The 22,035-nt window shown below is 38.7% G+C and overlaps 1 protein-coding gene across 2 annotated transcripts in view; it reads right to left on the reverse strand.

Moving 5' to 3' along the window:
* NEBL (nebulette) overlaps positions 1-22,035 on the reverse strand; it is a 270,414-nt gene that overhangs the window by 174,762 nt on the left and 73,617 nt on the right. For both annotated transcript variants that reach the window (XM_074865827.1, XM_074865817.1), the window contains exon 3: positions 14,494-14,578. In XM_074865827.1, coding sequence (XP_074721928.1) covers positions 14,494-14,578 — 85 coding nt within the window. The remainder of the gene's footprint in view (positions 1-14,493; positions 14,579-22,035) is intronic.

Here is a 22,035-nt window from a genome sequence, read left to right on the forward strand (position 1 = left end):
AGCAAAAGCTGTCATTCTCCAATACTAAAAATCAGTTTTACCTAAACTGGGATGCAAGAGAAATCCTTGAGATAAAATCATTTTGCACAACTTGAGGACCTGGTTCAGTGTGTTCAAGGAGGGACTCTTAATGCTGTTGCTTTGAGGTTTGTTCACCAAAAGAGAGAACTTAACTGTCTGAAATATATATTTTCCTCTATTTCTATTGGACATAAGAAGTGAGAGAAGAGAAGGTGGCTTCAAGTCATACGTATACAAAGTGAGTGGAAAATAGGTAAGCCTTCCTGGTCTCTTGAACAGAGTTGAATGAAAGGTTTCCATAAATTTTTTCTAACAATTTTTTTTTTTAAAAAGGGGGTGAGGGTAACTTAAAACTCAGAAACATTTTATGCATCAACATTAATTCTTAATATTTTTTCACTTGATATTTTTTCCTCTTTTTTTTTTTTAATTAAGTACTCAAATTCTAAAAGCATTTTTTCAACTTTTGAACTTCCACTGTTTTTAACTTCTGGGCCAACATTTTGGAAAAAAAAAATTCCACTCAAAACAATATTTTGAATTTGTCATTTCTGGTGTATCAAAAAAATTAGTCATTCACAAATCAGCCTTTCAACCAATCAGATAGATCTTGAATAAGTATAAATCCAGTGATTAGTTGCCAGTCTCTCAATATGTCTGAAGATATACCTAATCTTTTCTTTATCTTAGCCTACATCTTCCTGATTATCTGGGTAGTCACCTTTAAAATCAACACTGTGCTTTGTTAATATTAGGTTCTATAACACTTCTGCAGTCGATCTTACATACTTCTACCCATTTAAAGCTTACAAGAACAGACAAAAATCCATTCAGAGTCATAATCAGAAAATTAAACAAACTGGTTTCTCAGAAGAGTAATAGAGTAAAAATTTTAACCACTAGACTTGTTCACTATCAACGAAACAAAAAAATCATATTCCTGTATTCTTTGTACATCAGATCTAGAGGTTCTTCTTCCATCAGGGAGATATAAAACCCGAATGGTTCCAGAGAGCTCAGTAACAAACAGTAACAAAATTAATGAAGAAGTCCCCAATGTACATAAACTCTTAACTAGTAAAACACAATTTTCTTGAAAGCAGACAGAAGTAATGAATCAGAAACACTTAAATGCTGCAGGAATTGATGCTTATGTCAAATCACTTGCCATTAAACAAAGTCTAACAAAAAATTTAGAGAATCCTGGTAAGAACACATAAACATCCATTCCTCAACTCACCACAAGCAGGTGGGACTTCCCTCAGAAAGAGGGAGTGTCCAGATTGCATATTTCTGCACATCCCATGCTTCTATTTAAAATAAACACCTGCAATACTTATGGTCACCAGGGAGTTTCTTCCCCTCCTTTCTGAACAGAAGGAAGCAGCACAGGTGAAACATGAACCAATAGTTTTTGGTGAGCCCTCTCACCATGTTTCCAGGAACTAGAACATTCCATAGGGTGCTATAAAATAAGATGACCAGCAGTCTAGAGAGACAGCTGTCAGCACAGCAGGTGCTCTGCTTAGCACAGCTCTCCGTGTGCTTCCCTAACATCGGACTCTACCGGAACTGAGGCTCTGCCTTAGGCACAGTATTTTACCATTGGTCCTCCATTTTTGCCTGCTCTCCACATCCCCTCCACTTCTTTACTCGGTGGCTGCTGACCCACTGAGTTCTGCCATCTCTGGCGCTGTGCCCCGCTGACAGCCTTCCAAGGCAGCAGCTCCATTTTTCATTGGTGTAACTCATTTAAAAATATTCCAATTCCTGCACACTCAATTTACATATTACCACAAGAATCTGGCAGGCCAGACTGCAAAGTAGAGCTAAGACAAAGTAAAAGCAAATGCCAAAAGCAAGAGCTGGGCTTAAGGCTGTAAAATGGAATGAGAGATTGGAAAAGAATGGAATTTAACTGAAGGAGTGAGTTAAATTTAAAAGGATGGAAAAGGAAGCGTAGCTTCTGTTGCAGTAGCTGATGGAGCCAGCAGCAGCAGTATCATGAGACTCCAGTGCTCATTTCATTCCATAAGGAGTAACCATGGATTCAAGCTGGTGGCAAAGGCCACCATGTTCACAAGGCATAGTACTAACAACGTAAGGGTATACATGTCAACAGTGTAGCAGAAAACCACTACTGAAGTCAAATATACCATCATTTGATTTTTTTGATTCTCCTCTTATACAGTGATCCAAACATTTTCTGTTGATCAAAACAAGCCATGTTCCCCACTTCTCACAGTTCTGTACCACATGCTTGACCTGCCTCTACAACGGGTCCTCACATTCCAGCCTTATCACCCAGGCACTGGAGCATCCCATCCTCAACATACTTATCTCTCTTACTCCCATCTTGACAGGGCTGAACAACTTGGACCATTCTTCTGACCTTGTTTCCACATTTAAGTTTATATCAACAAACCATTTACTGATAATTATATTATGCTATTAAAAAGTTATCTTACATTGCAAAAATGAGCACTGCTCTTGATATATGTGGTACCTTCCTTCACATTTGCATATTTTCTTCTACAGCTTTAAAGCAATTTATCTATAGTTCCTGAAAAATTTTTAAAACAAGAAATTTATGCTTAATTTTCCCCAGTAAAATTGTTTTATTTCAAGTGAAATTCAACTATTTTTAATTCACAAGAGATTAAAAATGTATAAAGTAAATGTAGATTTATTTATATAGAAATGTTTACATTTTAAACATAACTGAACTGAACTCTAAGTTTATATAAATAAAAAATATTTAAATTTTGATCACTGATATCAAATTAGTATTTTTAATTTCTGATTTGATTGTTCAGTGCCAAAGGACCAGAAGAGACAGTAGGCAACAGCTTTTTTCTCTTTTTTTTTTTTTCCCTTTCTTAATTAAAACAGCTTATGTATTTTGCCCTTCAAAATTTACAGTCTAGTAAGCTACTGGAAAAAACCACAACTGTGCTCCAGGCAGATTCTAACATTAAATCTTTGGTTAAAAAAAAAAGTTTCCACCAACTATCTTCAAAGCTCTAACATTTGGTGCAATGAAAGCATTTAGTATTTTCTTCCACCCACTTTGTTTTAGGCAAGGTTAAACATTATACTAATCCTACTCTTTTTCCTTTCTCTTTCTTTCCTGACCCTTTCACTTGAAAGCCCATCAACATAATCTCCTGCAAGCATAGCACTACCTGACAAACTACCACCCTGAATAGACCTCAATCCATCCTGCAAGGCAGCAGTTACAAGAAATCATTGAACTCTGAATGGTCCCTGCACCATCTGAGAATAAATCAGGAGGACAATATATTTCTTGGATCTAAAACAGCCCCATCAATAAGTAACCTAAGCATCAGGAAAATGACCAACTAAAATGCTGACGAACACTCATGGCCTTTTATTGGGGTCAAGGGGTAGGACTGCCCAGGAACCCTACTGCCTTTCTTCTTCTTCCAAATACTCTGAAAGGCCTAATACCATGCGATTTCTGATTCATGTGTTGTTTTGGCCTTGCACCACCAGGCAAGCCAAGGCCAGTCTCTCCTTCCTTCTTCTCGCAGTCACACACAGCATATTACAAGTGCTCTTTGCACCATAAGCGGACAGACCACAGACAGGCAGAAATTACCAAGAACTGAAAAACAATGTCAAAGAGAGAGACAGGCAGAGAGAAAGATCCACAAAACTTCAAAGTGCAAAAAGTGTCTCTGGCTGGAGCAGACAAAGCTGTTCTGCAGCTATTCAAAATCCAGAAGCCAGCCTACCGCATTTTGTTGGGGAACATTGGGAATGAGAGAGATTTTGTTTATTCAGTTTTTAATTTCTCCACTAAGGCTAAAGCTCTCTTTTTGCTATTTCATTTGCTTAAAGCTTCTATTTTATAAGACTTCCAATTAAGAGAATGTGACACTCTCACCAGGTTTGGATTTCTCCTATTAAGCAGCTTTGCTGGTCATTTTGTTAAGGCCACCTCCAGAACAAATGCTGACTGGAAACAGAATTAATAACGTATTTAAAGGGTACTATTCAGTTGCCAATGCACACAGTGGTGACAGCTGTTTTACACACATGTATCTGTATAGACTTTTTTTTGTTACACTCAAAAAAAAGCCAAAAGGTAAAGAAATCCAGCCACTCAACTGTTATACAGAAATCTTTAACAATTTAAAATACTTTAGCAGATACAAGTAACTGCTAAACAAAATGCATACTTAGAAAGGCTCTTCAGAAGCAGACTTACATCACAGGTAATCACATGGGAGAAGTCTGTAGGTAAATCAATATTTTCCTTTTTTTCAATATAGATCTAAATAGTGCATGCATTCTATGAAAAAATTAATGCATCAAATAAAAATAAATATAATCATGCTCATAGAAATTCTGTTCTCTAATTCTACATTCCCATCACAGTAGAAATATGCAATAAGTTTATTGCATGCCAGGAAAAAAATATTCAACTATGGGACAAACTAACCATGGATTTGAGGCAATCTCCAGAAGATGTTAAAGTAGGATTTGATCTCTCAATCTATCGGTAAACTCAAATATATGTTAAAACTTTCCATTTGCATTCTCCTTTGAAAGAGAGCCATGAATATCTGCAAATCAACACAACACTGAGAGCAATGATCACTCTCTGGAATCCCTTGAACTAGAAAAATTGACAGGTTTAGCTTGTAGCATCAGCAGGAAAGAAAAGTAATGTCTAAAGAGTAAAGATGGCTCATCCTTGTGGAATAAAACTTTACAAAGGGATAAGGACCAAATTCAAAACATTTTCAAAGAACCAATACAATTAGGAGAAATATAGTCATTTATCATATTCTTTCAACACATTAATGTAAGGCCATGAGAATAAGGACAAGAAAAAATGAAGAGAAAAATTAACCTTGCCTCTAGAAATTCTCAGTCCAGAACGTCTGAAGTTTGTTAAGAAATTACCACAGATGAACATAAAAATTGGTTTCATTATAACAAGATGGATGACTACCTTCGTTCCTTGGTAAGACACAGGTCAGTACTTCTGAAAAGATATGAGCTTAAAATGAGGAACTAAATGGAAGCCATTAATTGTCACAATGTGAAATGCCAAATGGGTTAATCCAATGCTTTGATGTAGGAAGAATTCATTGTTATAATCTCACACTGGAAAAGAAAATATTGAGCTTTTACTTTGGATGAAAGGATATTAACAAAAATACTCATATGCCACTTTCAAATTATTAAATATGCCAGCCACTACAATTTGCTGGGAAAAAAAGAGATCATTTATCCCCATCATGACACAAATGGAAGTCTAGGGCAAAGACTAAGAACTTCCTGGAGGAAGACACTGGCAACATCAAGAAAAGAAAACAAATTCTAAAACAGCTAATACAGTGCATTGGCTAAAAACACATTCCTGAAAATTCCTTTTTTACATCCCAGGGTGAATAAGTAAAAGCCTGCTCCTTAACTGTCCTTCCTTTTAATGCTGACATTACCAATAATCCACACTGGATCGAACCAGTCATCCATTGAGTCAAGTTTCCTCTTGCTGATCACAATAACCACAAAGTGTTTTGGGAAAAAACCAGCAGTGTCAGCAATAGGAAGCGAGACTACATGAACCCAGTTTGACTAAATCTGTCAATCTCTGAAAGATGCAGATCTGAAGCCCAGAAAGGGAAGAAAGAGTGATGTGATCTCATTTTCTGGCTTTGACAGACTTCCTTGGTACAAATACTCTGCTAAATAGGAGAGGGCAAGGGAACAAACTCAGTACTGGCACCTCGATAGCCCACACAGCTGAGCATGTTCCCCAGCTGTGCTGTACTGCCATCCCCAAGGCAAGACCAAGCACAGCTCAGTGTCTACTCCAGTCAAGGGAGCACTCCGGACAAGCAGCATGGACATGCCTGCACCAGTTCTGCTCCCTTTGACCTGATCAGCCACTCCACACAACCAAGAGAACACTGACCTCACAAACTCCCCACGTGACATCAGGTTTCATGGACTCTCAGTTCCATGCTTCACAAGTGCAACTGTGACGGGCTGGTATGCAGCCCTCACCCTATCTCAAACACTGCAAACTGGAAAAATATATATATCCATTATAAGGGGAGCAGCCATACACAGTGTGGACATAAGCCAGTACACAGTACTTGTCTTCGGGATCAGGAATTTCTTCCTGGCCCTCTTGTACTTAGCAGTACAGATAGGTCTTTGGCATCTGATTTGCAGTCCCTGAATGCCACACTTCTTATGACTATTGTTCTGTTCCCATTCTTCAATTCTCTACAATGGAACGCATTTTTCCTTCATGTGGGTTTAAGTGCCGTGCAGTAATGCAACAAAAACATAACTAACAAGAATCACAGCATCCAATTTCCTGCAACAGAGTTGCACAGAGCAACCATTTAAAAGAAATCTAAGTCCAAAAATAAACAGCAGAAAGAAGCTCAAGACAATCAGAAGAGAAACTTGACAAGACATGAAAAATACCATACATGTTAGTATGGCCCAAACTCAGTGAATGTTCCCCATTCCTTCCCCGCCTAGGAAAAAAAAAAAAAAAATTTAAAGATTAGAATGTAAGAGATTAATAATTTTTTTAAATCATAGAAATTCTGATAACATCTTAATTTTTAAGTTAGTAAGCAGTTAAGAATTCCACAACTCATCTTACAAATAACAGCTGTGAATTCTGTGCCTCTCTTGTCCCCTTTCTATTACTGGTGGTTGTACAGATAAAGTTGGTCTGAACCACTTTTAATTTTATTGATCCTAGATTTTCTATTAAGGATGTCCTACTTGCTGTACATTGATTCGATGTCATAAGAAAGTCTATAAAAATAGTTTTGCTCAATAAGTACTCTATTTAATAGTCATGACTGCTCTGCCCTCATCCTACTACAAAAATTACCTATATTTCACATAAATGTATTACCCCTTCACTTTTTACAATTAAACATTATGTGCATCTGAAATAGACATGTGAAAGAGAAAACGTACAATTTTTTTTTCTCATCAACATATGCTAGAAAAATGGATCTCATTATATTCATATATTTTGCATCCTACTTCTGAGTCTTGGCACTGGGAGAGGTGATTTTTCTCCTGAGACTGTGTATTTTATAGACTTCATAATTTTTCGACCAGCAGGAACAGTTTGCGCTGCTTGCTTCTGAGTCTCTGCAGACGCTATTGTGCTTCCTTAATGTAGTTCAGTTCTGATTTTCCCCTAGCAAATTACATCAGGTTTTCAAATCACTATGGATATTAACAACAGAACAAGCACTAATGCAAAAAAAATGCTGGCACTTTTACTTTCGTATCATCAAATCAACAGTGAAAAGCTGAAAAGTTAGATAGATAGACATTTTCCATAGATGCTCATGTGCAAGTCTGTCTAAAGTTTCCTCTGAATGTTGGGCAAGTATTCATCTTTGCTTTGCAATGTGCTCCTTCCATCATCATCTTTGCAGATTTTTCTACAGAGAAATGAAGAAATAATATGAAAAAAAATGGTCTGAAGCAGTTGTTTTGCTCAGGCACTGAAACCTGTAGTTGTGCCCTTAGTTATAAATGCAGATACACAGGTTCAGATAAAAGGAAGAGAATGTACTGCTTTTATCGACACGGCTTAACTTACTGATTTTCAAGGTGTTTTCTGGCCCAAAAAGAAAATAAGGGAAAGAACAGTCAACATTACAAGAAAAAAGTTATTTTTATAAACAAGTAAAAACAAACAAACAAAAAAATACTATTCCCCACTTTATACAAGTAACTTTTGTTACACTGACCAGCACGTTACCATTGGAAGTTAGTGTAAAATTCTGTGTAATTATAGAGGCCAGTGGCAGTAGATGAAAAAAAGAATTTTAAAAAAATGTAGGATACACAGCCAGTACCAGGAATCAGATTTAAGACTTAAGTCTTAACAACTCAAAGCTAAAGCAAACCATTCTTCTTTTCTATTTCAAAAAGTAGTCTATAATTGTATCTTATGTGCCAACAGAAGATTTTTATTTCCACCTGCAAAATCAAAGAATTTCAGGATGCTACAAATGTGTCAGTAACACAAAAATAAGTCAGTGTATTCCACAGAGAAACTCCCTCTCCGCCTCGCAATCTGTTTATTAATTATTACAGTACTACACACTGTTTAGTATCTTTGCTTCATGTTCTGGTGTCTCCTGACCACAGGGTTACAACTTTTTTATCTCCACGTGCTGGTCCAGCCTCTGTGACAATGAGGAGTAGCAGACAGGAAAGGAGAGGAAGCACTACTGTCACAGCCTCAATCTTACAGACTGTCTAGTAACTGCAGGAAGAAGAAGAAAAAAAAAAAAAAAACAGAAACAGTGTAGATACATGGTAGCACAGTAACAGGAGCCAGTCCAGTGCAGACAGGATGTAGTGTCCCACACGTACTCAGCAAGGTAACAATCAGAAGAGGTGACAATCATTTTCCCAGAAGAGTGAAATCCATTCTGCCTCCTGCACTCCTCTCAAGCTTTGTATTATCACATCAAGAATGACTTTTATGCCTTTGACTCACACAGATAAAACAAGTCATTTAAATAGTCTTCAGAGGGGAAGAAGGAACAAATCACAAGTTGAAAAAAAGTCACATTTAGTAGGTGGGCATGATTTACAAAATGCTACTGTGCAGGGGCTCACAGGGGAGCAAAGGAGAACTTCCTGCAGGCAGCGTGGGCTTATTTTAATGCACAAACCCAATCAACTACTCCAGGACTTCTCAGTCACAAGTAATAGCAAGAAGATGACTGAGAAGCCTGTACTCTTTCCATTCTCCCACCCCTCTCTTCATACACATACAGTAGATTGGGTTCAGATCCTTGGACAACTGGAGAGAGGAGCCAATAAACAATCAGTATCTGATGGCTATCTGGAAAAATTCCATCTCTGAATTCTTTTCCAGGGACCTCTGGCACAACTTACAAAATCACCCATAAAGCTATAATCAGGCCTCTCTGCTTGCTATCCCATATTTCTTCCTCTTTTCCTCAGCTGAAGGAGGATATTTTTATCTTTGCCTCTAGCTCCAAGGACTGTTTTCTCCATGACTTTTCCAATGAGTTCACACAGGGTACCCTAGGAAATCCATTAAATGTCTGCTTTAGTAATCCATCCAGCATTTCATTTCCCTATAGCATTCACTATGGCAGTTCATTCCAAAGACTTCATAAAAGCAGAGCATATAAACTGAAAAAAGCTTTTTAATAAATCAAGAAAAACAGCTAATAAAAAGAATCTGCCTGGAAGTTTGCTAACGCATATTCTTGGAACAGAGAGGCACAGAGAAGGCAGCAAGAAAGAAGACGACAGAAATGGTCAAGAGGAACCTGAGAAAGGACAGAAAGGAATCACAGAATCTGAGAACAGCTGAAGCTGAAAGGGAACTCTGGAGATCATCTAGTCCATCACACTACTCAAAGCACAGTCAGCTACAGCAGACTGCTCGGGTCTGTGTCCAGTCCTCTTCTGAAAATCTCCAAGGATGGACACTCCACAACCACTCTGGGCAACCTGTGACAGTGTTCAGCCACCCACACACTGGAACAGTTTTTCCCTATGTATAAACGGAATTTTCTGTATTTCAGTTCACACCCATCATCTCTCGTGCTTTCACAGGGAACCGCTGTCTGTCTCTTCTTCAACCTGAACAGAGAGGAATGCGGCCATTCTAGAGACAAACACCTGACTATAAGGATTTTTTATTCCCTTTTCTGAGGTTCACTCTCTTCCAAATGCTCAATATTACCATGATTATCCTGGTGAGAGCTGGCAGATAAAGATACAAAGACAAGCAATTCCTGAGAAAGTAAGGACTCTTAAAACATTAGACTATTAGGATAATAGTCTGATTCAGTTGGGTATGTCTCCTAAGGAAAGATGGTACTTCTTGAAAATCAACATTTTATGAACTCTATTTAACAAGAAAAACTGCAAGTGTGTTTCTTCCTACAGATAAACACCCCATACACTTTCAGTTATCCAAACTGCTGTAAGAGAAGTACGAGGAAAGTATTTTCTCCCATATGAAAAAGAGCACTGGAAGTTTCCAAGTACAGCAGTCTCAGGCTGTGTCACCAGAGATTAGGACAAGAAGGCAGTAGGATAATACCCGTGATTTTGTATCAAGTTCCCCAAGACTTACCGGAAAGTGGATTTCCTCAGAAAGTGTTGGAGCACGAGAACCCACCTTACACATCAGCCCTCCCTTTGATCCAACACTTCAATATCCTTCCTGCCAAGAACTTCTGCAGAACATCTCTCTTTGTTTCTGCAAGTTCAACTGGAGTTGCTGCTTTTGATCTACACAGCATTGCCACAGACAAGAACTAAAGGACACGGAGCAATTTGCACTGATAAAGTTAGAGAGATCAGTAGCTAAGGTACATGAAGGCAATTCCCAAGTAAACACAGCTGAGAGGAGCATATCAGTAACTTCTGTAGTTGAGTTCATCTAGGAGAGGCAAGTGCACATGGAAGGTATCCATTGTATGTTATGGAGTAAGAGAATGCACTAACTGCCAACAAAGACAGGGATTTTCCATCAGAGAGGCATAAAGAAAAATCTTGCTCAAGACACTGGATCCCTGTCTATACTCTTTATTTAGAGGATGAAAGCCCTTAAAACTCTTTTTCCTTCGGTCAGGAGGCACACTGAAATGGGGAGCTTTCCAGAATGGGAAATCAAACTTAGAGCCTCTCCTAAAATGCGTTTGTGCCTCCTTCAAACTACTGAGTTGAATGAAAGCCCATGGAAGCAAAAGGCTAAAGGAAGGAACAGATCTGAAATTATATTGTGTAGAAGGAGAGCGTTCTCTGGAAAGCTTTTAAATGTTGCCATTTGACTTCTTAACAACATCATTTTTCACATGTTCTAAAGAGCAATTCATTTTCTATTGACTCCTCCAGAAAACAGTATTTTGGTTTTGTTTGTTTTGCTCCTCATGTTATGACAACATGACAGCCTGGCACCTGATGCTGACCTTAATGGATTCTTGATAAAAGACCCAGTACTTCAACTTAAAACACTGTCAACTACTGCTTAAATGGAAATCAAAACAACAAATTTACAAAAACACGTGTCTTTTAGCTTATACGATATTTAATGGTGTTTCCTTTACTAATTCCTCCTGCTTTGCTGAGTAAGATAAACAATAGCTCTAAAGCTACAGATTTTGAAAAGACGCTTGGAGTCCTGCAGTTAAGCACAGGGTTGTGCCTCTTCAGACTAAAAGCATTAAAGATGTTTACTTAGAAACTAGAAAGCAGCTATTACTGTAGAAAAGCATTTCTCCTTACTCAGAAGTTAATATAATTTTTTACATTATCTAACACAGAATTTGATCAATCCCAAATTGTGACTGCACTGGCAGAAGACTCAAGCAGCTCTGATGAATACTGCAAAGTAGTAACGTGGTTCTATCCAGCCAAGTTTGGTTTCCTGTGAAAGGGTTTTCCTGAGTCATGTACACACTTTTTTTCTGCTGCACCGCACTGAAATAGGATGAGACCTGAACAATGGCAAATTAGATTTCAGGTACTTCTTTCTCAAACGAGACTCCCAACAACTCAAGTTGGGAGTCTTGCAACTTTCTCTGAAAAGACAGGACAATGGACTAGACAACCAATAAGGTTGATTCAGGATGGCGATTTCTCTGTTCTTGTACTCTTCAAAGTACTACAGAAATTAATCAGAATATACAGTTTTACTTCATGACAACATTTAAATTGGATTATGAAAGGTCCCTGAAATCTTTATTTCAGCACTGAAACAATTTACAGGCTAGGCTACTTTACACAGTCTTGATGTGAATCAACACTAAGGAAACAAATGATGATCAGAAACATTATAGCCTTTCTTCCAAGTAGGTAAATTCATGCCCTTACAATTTAGAACTATATTTGCATCGACTGTGAATCTTTTACTGCCTTGAAAAAAAGGCACATTGTACAAAGTAAGGGTTTCTCTCCATTTCCAAGTTTTATGCCAGTGCATTGCAAACAGTTGCAGCAAGTTTATACACAAGCAAACTCCAAGTTTCTCGTGGATATTGCTTATTCAGTCCTAGAATAGCAAGTCCTCTGTTTCCACATAGAGAACAATATCAGAACAAGTTTCCTTACACCTCCAAAGTGCCATATCAACATGTTTCAAATAGGTTAGGGAAAGCCATTTCTCTTATAGGCTCTAGAAGTAGATCACACTCCTTAGGTTAGTCAACATTTAGCCAAGACAGACAACTGATACAGGCAAGTTTGGAATGTGTTAGCTAAACTGAAGATGTACCAAGCCCATCATGTATTGGAATAGCACACAGTCATAAACCAGAAATTAGTTCAGTCCTATGTCAGTCTTAACTCAAACTGATACCTATCAGTTGACCTCTAAACCTCCCTGACAATTCCCAATAGCCCCTAGTCTCTCAGAGGTATTATCACAATAACCACAGAGAAAATAGATTGCTTCAAGACAAGGTATGTTTCCTAAATGAGATTCTGATCTGCCTGAACTTCATACAGGAGAGCTGTCCTCTCTGAACACCCAAACAGGATTCCTCCCATCCATACTTTTCTTAACCAATTTCAAACAAGCTCTCCAGTTAAAGCCTACTTACAAAAATCAGTCCCATGAAAATCTGTTTTTTGCCAGTACTTTCAAAAATATGGCTTTGGAGGCTTCCCTGAGGGCCTTTTAGATTAAGGCTTACGATCTACATTAGAGTTAAGGTACAGAATTGTGAGCCCAAGGTTTGAAATCTTTGTCTCAGCTTTTTTCACCCCACGCTCCTGAGGCAGGTGACATAGCTGTGAGGAAGTCAGCCGGCTTCTCTTCCACTCTGCCCATCACCAGAGAGTTGTCACCAAATTAGATTCGTGTAGCTGAATCCTTATAAAGTTCCAGCAGGCAAACTCACCCATGGTGTAACGGATATCCTGAGGATAAGGAGACAGAGATAGCCACGGGCAAAGCATGTATCTGATATTGCTGTAAGTTTCGGCCTGAGATTTGTTTAATTCCATACGCGTGTGGGTGCATGTGCAGATACACAAGACAATCCAGTGAAAAACTGACAAGAGAGAGGAGCAAAATTTTTCTCCCGAATCCCAACATTTTCTATCAAACCACTAAAAAAATAGTGGGCTTGAAGTTTATATTCTTTTAAACAGACCTGTAAAAAGTATAGTTTACAAGTTCCTCTTATCTCTGTGAGAGAGTGGTAACTATAGTACACAGGACCACTGAACTAGAAGAAAATGAAGCAATCCACTCTAAAATCCACTGAAGTCAAGAGGAGATGTACATTTCACAAACATTTCACATTTCACAAACTCTCCTCTTTACAGATGGCAGAATCCTGGCATAGAAGAATTTCTCTAAGTTTTGTAACTGTAATGGCAAAAGGTAAAGGATTTTTTTAAATTTATATCATGGTAAATATCTGTGCTAGCATTTCTCTTTAACACTCCTTTGACTTCCCCCATTAACCTACAGAGAGGTTCCCAAACAAGAAAGCTCTTGTTGCCTATTGTCTGTTTTCTGCTACAGGTTTTTATTACATTAATTGACAACGATAATTATCAATTTATAATAAGAGATTGCAACTAAATCAAGACTAAAACCTCAATAGTAAAAAAAACCAAAAACAAAACAAAAAAACCTTTCACAAAATAAAATGCTATCAAATATTATCAATTGTCTCACAGAGCCAGGCCAACTTCTAGTGTTGCATAAAATCAAACAATAGAAAAGTGATTCTGGGGGGAGTGGGGAGTTGTCCGGGTTTTAAGGGATTAATATTAATAAGACCTGTATGTTATGGACTACCAAGTAACAATAGAATACAAACATCATGTTTGGGTCACATAAGTCTTCATTGCCGTTTTCTTCTTTTTTTTTTTCCCTTTTCTTTCTACATTTTAATTTGAAGGTACTTCTTATTAATTTACATAAATTTTGATCGGTAACATTTATCACAACTGGCTTACAGACTGCACCATATATGAGTTCACAGAGGACGTAACAGGTCCATAAACTGATCATCCAGTCAGTTCGGTGCCGACAAGTATTAAAGGCTTCTAAATGTTTGCTAATGACAAATTAATTGTTTGCTAATCACACTGCTATTTTGTGATTTAATTTTGATGCAATCTAACAATGACAGTTTGTCTGAGGCAAATGAACCCTCTGGGTTGAGCTGTAACATTTCAAACATTAAAAACTACTTAGATACTTTCAGTGATGTCAGTGGACTTACAATAGCATGGTAACTAGTGTAAGTGAGATCAGAAATAAAATCCTGAGTTTTGCAGTGTTATACCAATGTACAAATATTTTTTACAAATAAATTAGAGTGCTACTATATATCAGTACAAAGAAATACTAATACTACTTAGAAAAACTACAGAGAAGTGGACTGACAGTCTAATATAATGAGACAAAAGAATTACTTGATTTACCTGACTTTGCAATTCACTTTGTTGCTTCAGGCGAAGATTTTCTGGTGTATCAGCCACTGTAGTGAAGGACTGCTTTGGGTAATGTCTAGAAGAAGAAGCACAAAGCCAAATGGTAAATATTTACACATGCTAGAAAGTCAAATGCATCCCAACACTATTTTCTACAGTGTACAGAACTCTTTCATGGTTTACTGGATTTGTGTTAGAAGTATTTACTCTAAAAATACTGTGTCAGTCATGCCTTGTAGAAGCAACATGAACAGGTTCCTGTAATGAGTCTAAATCCCACCTATTCATCCTGGCCACTGACTGCAGAGACCAACCGACCAAGATTTGTTTTCAACAGAGTGAGCAAAACTACGTTTAACTGCATTGTCTTTGTATAGTCATGTGCTGAAAAGACCAAACTAAAAGGCCTTAAAATAGAAGTGCTTTACAAAAACTGAAAAGTTGCATCAATGAGTACAGCTGGAGTACCATGCTGTCATCAATCCCTTAGTGCAGAAACCAGAAGGATCAAGGCAGTTATATTCCAGGTACAGAAAGGTCAAATGGTTTAATGGTAAATGTGTAAATATAGTGCTGTAATATCTAGTACCAAAGGCTGTAGCAGCTCAGAACTGCAATCTATCAGGCATCTCCCTTTTCATTTGAAATTTTACACCTTTACGATATGCTCCTACTATTTGCTTTGGCATTTTATAGACAACCTTAATAGCCAAAGCCTACTCATCTTCAGAACCATGATTTATTCATTTTCATAGATTTATCTTCCAACTTTACAGACAAACAAAAAACTCAATTAGAGGAAAGACCACAAAAAAAAGGGAAATAACAAAACTAAACAGGTTATTCCAAAAAAAGGTATATTATTAGGAGCCAGCAACACTATCAGGAAAATTATTCTTATTAACTACTTTCTAGCATCTTCAGTCTCAAACCAAAATATTCACCTTACGACCATGTGAGGCACTCACACTTTCAGTTACCACTCACAGCTTCCCATGTCTGCCAGCTACCCCATTTGTGTCTCTAACATTTCAGAGGTACAAGACAACAGGCATAGCATTTTAGACACAATAACATTTGCAGCCCAATTTCTACAGAGTGACTAAGCACTAAGTAAGCATCTTAAGACCGAGGATACACAGTATTATTAAACATTTCTATGTTCAAACTTCAGGCTATCTCTAATGTGTTCTTTCAACAACCGGTTGAGTTAATATAGCTCCTCATAAAATTTCTGTGCTTTGTAAAGATTACATATATTCTCATTCAAAACTGTATTTTCTTAGGTTTTATTTTCTGTTTACAAGCTTTATTTCCATGAAGTGTATGTTTTCAGTAAAAAATAGTTCATTTTTATCAAAAAAAAAAATAAAAGCACCCATAAAAATTAAGGAAGTTTTCCATTTTTAGCCAAAAGCTGACTGTTTCCTGTTCAGAAATGCAAAAGTAATACTTGATGAGAAATGCTGCCTGGATTTCATACAGTCCACTCTCTGCTATGTGCCTGATCCCTCCCCATCAGACAACATCTGCAAAGCATTTGACACTGCCCCACACGACATCCTTGTCTTCACATTGGAGAGACATGGATTTGACAGATGAACCACTCAGTGAATAAGGAATTGGCTGAACGGTCGCACTCAGAGAGCTGCGGTCAATGGCTCAATGTCCAAGTGGAGACGAGTGACAAACAGCATTCCTCAGGGGTCGGCACTGGGACCGGCGCTGTTTAACATCTTCGTTGGCTACATGGACAGTGGGATTGAGTGCACCTTCAACGAGTTTGCCAACGACACCAAGCTGTCTGGTGCTGTCAACGCGCTTGAGGGAAGGGATGCCATCCAGAGGGACCTTAACAGACTTGAGAGGTGGGCCTGTGCAAACCTCACGAAGTTCAACAAGGCCAAGTGCAAGGTCCTGCACATGGGTTGGGGCAATCCCAAGCACAAATACAGGCTGGGAAATGAGTGGATTGAGAGCAGCCCTGTGGAGAAGGACTATGGAGTAGTAGTGGATAGAAAACTGACTACGAGCCAGCAATGTGCACTCGCAGACCAGAACGCCAACCGTATCCTGGGCTGCCCTCAAGAGAAGTATGGCCAGCAGGTCAAGGGAGGTGATTCTCCCCCTCTACTCCGCTCTTGTGAGACCCCACCTGGAGTTCTGTGTCCAGCTCTGGGGCTCCCAACATAAGGACATGGACCTGCTCACGCGGGTCCAGAGGAGGCCACAAAGATGGCCAGGGGGCTGGAGCACCTCCCTGTGAGGACAGGCTGAGAGAGTTGGGGTTGTTCGGTCAAGAGAAAGCTCCGGGAAGACCTTATATTAGCCTTCCAGTACTTAAAGGGGGCCTACAGGAAAGATGGGGAGGGCCTCCTTAGCAGGGAGGGTAGTGATAGGACAAGGGGTAATAGTTCTAAACTGAAAGAGGGTAGATTTAGATTAGATATTAGGAAGAAATTCTTTACTGTGAGGTTGGTGAGACACTGAAACAGGTTGCCCAGAGAAGTTGTGGCTGCCCCCTCCCTGGAAGTGTTCAAGGCCAGGCTGGACGGGACTGGTCTAGTGGAAGGTGTCCCTGCCCATGGCAGGGGAGTTGGAACTGTGTAATCTATAAGGTCCCTTTCAACCCAAACCATTCTATGATTCTATGATCTTGCATTGCCAGACATCTACACAGCAGCACAACGGAGTAGACTGACGCATCAAGAGGCTGTGGAACAACCCCTCATTTATGGCATCACTACACAGGGAAAACAGATGAGAAATATGGGACAACCTGGGGATTTCAGGTTCCCAAGACCTTACTAATAATTGCACGGAAAGAGCAAACATGCAGCACCTCATTGGAGGGAAGTTTTTCCTGACAGCAATGTAAGAGCCATTCCAGGTTGGATACTGGCAGACAGAGGAATAATGCTGTAAGTTTAAAAAAATTACAGTGAAATACATTTCCACCTATTATGTTAGCTACTTGTCTAGGATAGCTCATGTCACTGAAAAAATAATTTCTAGACATGATACTCTCTAGCCTATTCTTTTGTAATAACAGCCAAGTCCTCCCAAGTCAACCTAAGCAGTAGCTTTGGCCACTGAAACCACTGGGAGTGTTGCATACGTCTAAGGCGATTTCTGCCTGTCTTCCTTTTTAAACTTGGGGCTCCCCCACCACCACTCCCCTTACCGCCAGACAATGCCTGGCAGCTGAACAGCTTAGCCACAGCTCTAGCAATGCACAGGGAGACAGAACTAGGCTTTGGTTAGAGGACGTCAACTGGAACCAGCTCCTGCATGAAGTAGATGGCATTAGCACAATGTAATACCTTGGGACAGGCAGATAACTTCCAGAAGGGCTTCTCTTTTTTGCTTCTTTTTTTTTTTTTTTTTTTCTTTATTTCACCTCTTCTGTCTCACCCTTTCTTCTTCTATATAGAGGAGAAAGACAAACGCCAGACTGGCCACAAGGAAGATCATAAGCCCTGTTTGGAAAGCAGCAATGGACAAATGGGGAAGGAAACAAACCACCTCACAGCCAGGGCTTGCTGGTATCGAAGGAAGATTGTTGTAATGAATGATGCATAATACACACCTTAAAGAATAGCAGCCTTTCAGATAGCAGCCATGAGATATCCATGGATAACTCATGTAGATGACAGAATCCCTGCCCTTAAAAAAAAAAAAAAAAAAAAAATCAACTGCCACACATACAGTTCAAAAATGATGTTATGCCAAAAGCATTCCCATAAACTTTCACAGCACTGCTTTTCACCATGGTTACATACCATGACCCTGGTACTATGATCACTGCAATCACCTGTACTCATCCTTTTTAACATGGAGAGCACAGAGTGGGAGTCAGCTCAGACGGATTTTTTGGCCTAGTCTTCTTGTGAAACGTGTGGACAGCACTGAGGCAGGTGTCACAGTCACAGCCCCTGGGGATCCTGTTAGCAAAAGCAGCAGAGAACGTGTCTCTGCAAACCTGGCCTTTCATATTAAACCTCCTCTCTATTCTGAAGCATAGGAACATATACCTTGTCCCTACCATACACTAGCTTTTACTTCTGATCATCTGAAAAACAAATGGTTTCTTCCACAATTAGTATTCAGAAGTTCACCGGTATTTCAACGGTCAGAGCAATCCACTTAAGAACCAATATATCTCAGATCGTTATTTTAGAAGCAGTAGCTTCATACTTCACATAAAAAAGGTATGTTTAGCCTTGAACAAGCAGCGCCTTATTATGCTTGAAATTACTGTGTAAACTGATTATATCAATGAAAAGTATTTCCACTTGACCATGGAATAAACAGTACATGACAAGTGAAAAAACATGCTGAAATTTAAATCAGTCTTTAAACTTATCATATTAACCATTAATCACAATGTATTACGGTGATTAAGAAAAGAATCATTTAGCAAAACTAAATTAGCAGAGCATTCTACTATGGGCTGTCATTTTAACTGCAGCTGATTTATGAAACCACCCACACGGTGTATCAAACCAGAAAGACACCGTTTTAGATACATCCCTCCTAATTTATGGAAATTCTTGCCTCAAATACAGTAAAAAGACTAGTGTTAAATTTAAGTCCTATTTTCAGCATTCGCATTTGTTTTAAGCTTACTGATAGTTATGTCTTCAGGATCATTAAAAACATCAGTATTTAAGATATTAAATTATCTGAAAACTATCTAAAATGCTTTGTACCACTGGATACTTTTGACTGAAATAGAAGGCTGAAACACAAGTGTTAAAATGATCAAATCTGACTTTAACTATCAGTTTAAGCCTACACCATGTTTCATTACAATGTTCTGAGTAAGGATGAGTAACTGGATGGCAACAGCCTTTAATTCAAAACTGACAGTGCTATCATGGTTCCTGGTAATCCGTTGCTCGGTTTCCCTTTTGTCCAAGATGATGTCTGAGAAAAAGCTGGGAATTGGTTAAAGAGGTTGATGCCATTTAATAGCTATTTAATAGCAACATCCAAGGGATTTTTTGTTTGTTTGTTTCAGTCTTTGTTAGTAGTCTAAGTCTACTTAGCAATATGTCTTACCACACTAATGCTATTAGGATTAATCCTGTATAAAGATCTATACAAGAAGTTCCAGAACAAATTGGGATGCACAGTATGGTGTCTCTGCTGTGGGTTACTGTATTGCCTGCTTCAGCTGCACAGCTTGATTAATAAATCAAACCACAACTCAATCTCCAGCTCCATATGAGGAAAGTCCTTCCTTTCCATATTTGGAAACAGTAACAGTAAAACCTCCAAGAATTCATGAAAGTACCTGAAAGTTTCCTAGCTTTTCCAATGACTAAGCATAGAAATTTTCCCAAATACGTGTTTAGCTGCAAGGTTTTCATCAGCTTTTCCACACTTTCAAACCAACAGAAGGAATAAAAACCATATTCTGAGAGATAATGGGATGAAGATTCAGCTTCCTCTCTTCAAAGCCTGAGATAAATTCAAGCATGTACTGAAATTAACTTGCTCATACCTCATTCTGACTTATTCAACATTTAAGATACGACTAAGAGATTTTTGTGTATGTATCTTCCAACTGTAACTGTTCACAGTTAAAGAATTATAACCCTTATCAGAATTACTAGATTTCTGTTGGGTTATCTCTCCCCTTTACCTATTCAGTAAACTGCCTGCAACGTAAAATTTGTGGTATCTTTTAATCAGACAACAGCCACAAAATACACAAAGCAAAATTAGGCTCCTAAGCAGAGGATCAGCTCCATCACATCTTTTCATAACACCAATTACCATCAGTGGCTGTCACATTAGGCTACATCTGTCCTCTCCTAATTTTTGTTTATAATAACTGTGCTTCTAATTAAAGCAAACTCTAAAAGATAAGGAGGCTAAAAAAAAAAAAAAAGAAACAATACTTATTTTCAGTTGCAGTAATACAGAGTGGAACAAAAAAAAAACCCTGAAAAACAACAAAATTTAGTTAAACCAATCTTACAAGAATTATGAAAAACTATAAAAGCTAGTTATGCTTTTATAACTAGCTCTTCAATGTAGTGTATGCAAAAGTTTCAAACTGAAATTAAATAGTTGTCCTGGTTTAACCAGGATAGGGTTAAGTTTCCCCAGCAGCTGGGGGGGAGCTCTAGCCAGGTTATCACATCCTGGCAGGTCACATTTCCTGGCGCGGGAGCGCGGTGCACTCGTGGTTTTGTACATCTGCTCCTCTCACTGCTGTATTTGGTAGCTATTTTGCTCTGTTCATTGCTATCACTATTACTGTTATTGTTATTGTTGTTGTTTGTTGTGTTGCTATTGCACTGTTGTATTAAACCTTTCCTTATTTCAGTCTTGGGGCTTTGTATTTCACTCCCTTTGTGGGGGAGGGGCAGCGGCCGCGTGGTCTCAGACCCCGGCAGGGCCTAAACCATTACAATAGTGGATAATGATGTAGCAGTTTGGATCAATGCAAGCTCACAACAACTGATGGACAGGTAGGAAAGCTCCATCTCGGACTTGCAAGGGCCCAATCTGTTAATCGTGACCTCAGCCCACATCCACAAGCAGCACAAAAACACAGAGGAGAAACACAGGAGATCTCAAATTAAATCTCATATAAAAGACATGAGATTAAATAATTTACCCAGGAAAAAGGTGACAAGATATTAAGTTGTGCTCAGCCAGTGCGTGTTTAAACTGGAGGCTTACCACCAGGTTTTAAGAGGCATGGGACTGATTTCCACTCCTTACCTTGAAACTATGCCATTCACAGAAAGAAATGCAAGAGGTGCAACAGCAGAGAAAGCAGCAGCAGGAAGGAAATCTTGCCCACAGCTGACTTCTCGCTTTGAAATTCTTGCTTGATTATACTTTCTGTTCTGAAACTCCGTGAGGAGATTTCTCTGTTTTCTGTTTTGTCTTGAACTTTCTGTGTAAGACCACTTGTTTGCATGCGACGATAAAGGCTTTTGGAGGGGGAATAATGTAACTAGTGGATAATGCAGCTTCAGCATTGCAGTACTCAGGCAGCGAAGTGGACAAGGAAGATTTCACAATTCTCCACAAACTAGTCTGAAGATGGCATTCTCTTTGTCTATGGGTATCTACCTCACTGTATGAAGAACAGATGCTCTGGCTGCAATTAGTTTGCTTTGGAAAATATTCTTCTGTCTTTGTCTTCTATTGTTCAAGGGACTTACTTTTTCAGATACTTAATTTGTGCATCTGTACTTCTTACTTGAAGTAAAAGAGAAAGTTGCTCCCGTGTGCTAGTTAAACACAAGTTCCCATTTATGAGAAAATTCCCTTAGAGAGATGAATTTGTATTCGTTTGGAGAAGATTTTGCAAACAGTAAGATCCATGAAGAAAAATGTTACAAGCAAGGATATTCCACTTGTTTGTTGGAGTAAGCCATAACATCCCCACTCCTGGAGCAAGCGAAAGGCCACATACCACACTATCATACAACCAGACATACGTTGCACATCATTGTGCTACCAGACTTGCACTTGATACCTGTCTGCAGAGACCCATATCTGGGG

Source organism: Strix uralensis, chromosome 1, assembly GCF_047716275.1.
Source record: "Strix uralensis isolate ZFMK-TIS-50842 chromosome 1, bStrUra1, whole genome shotgun sequence".
Taxonomy (NCBI): Eukaryota; Metazoa; Chordata; class Aves; order Strigiformes; family Strigidae; genus Strix; species Strix uralensis.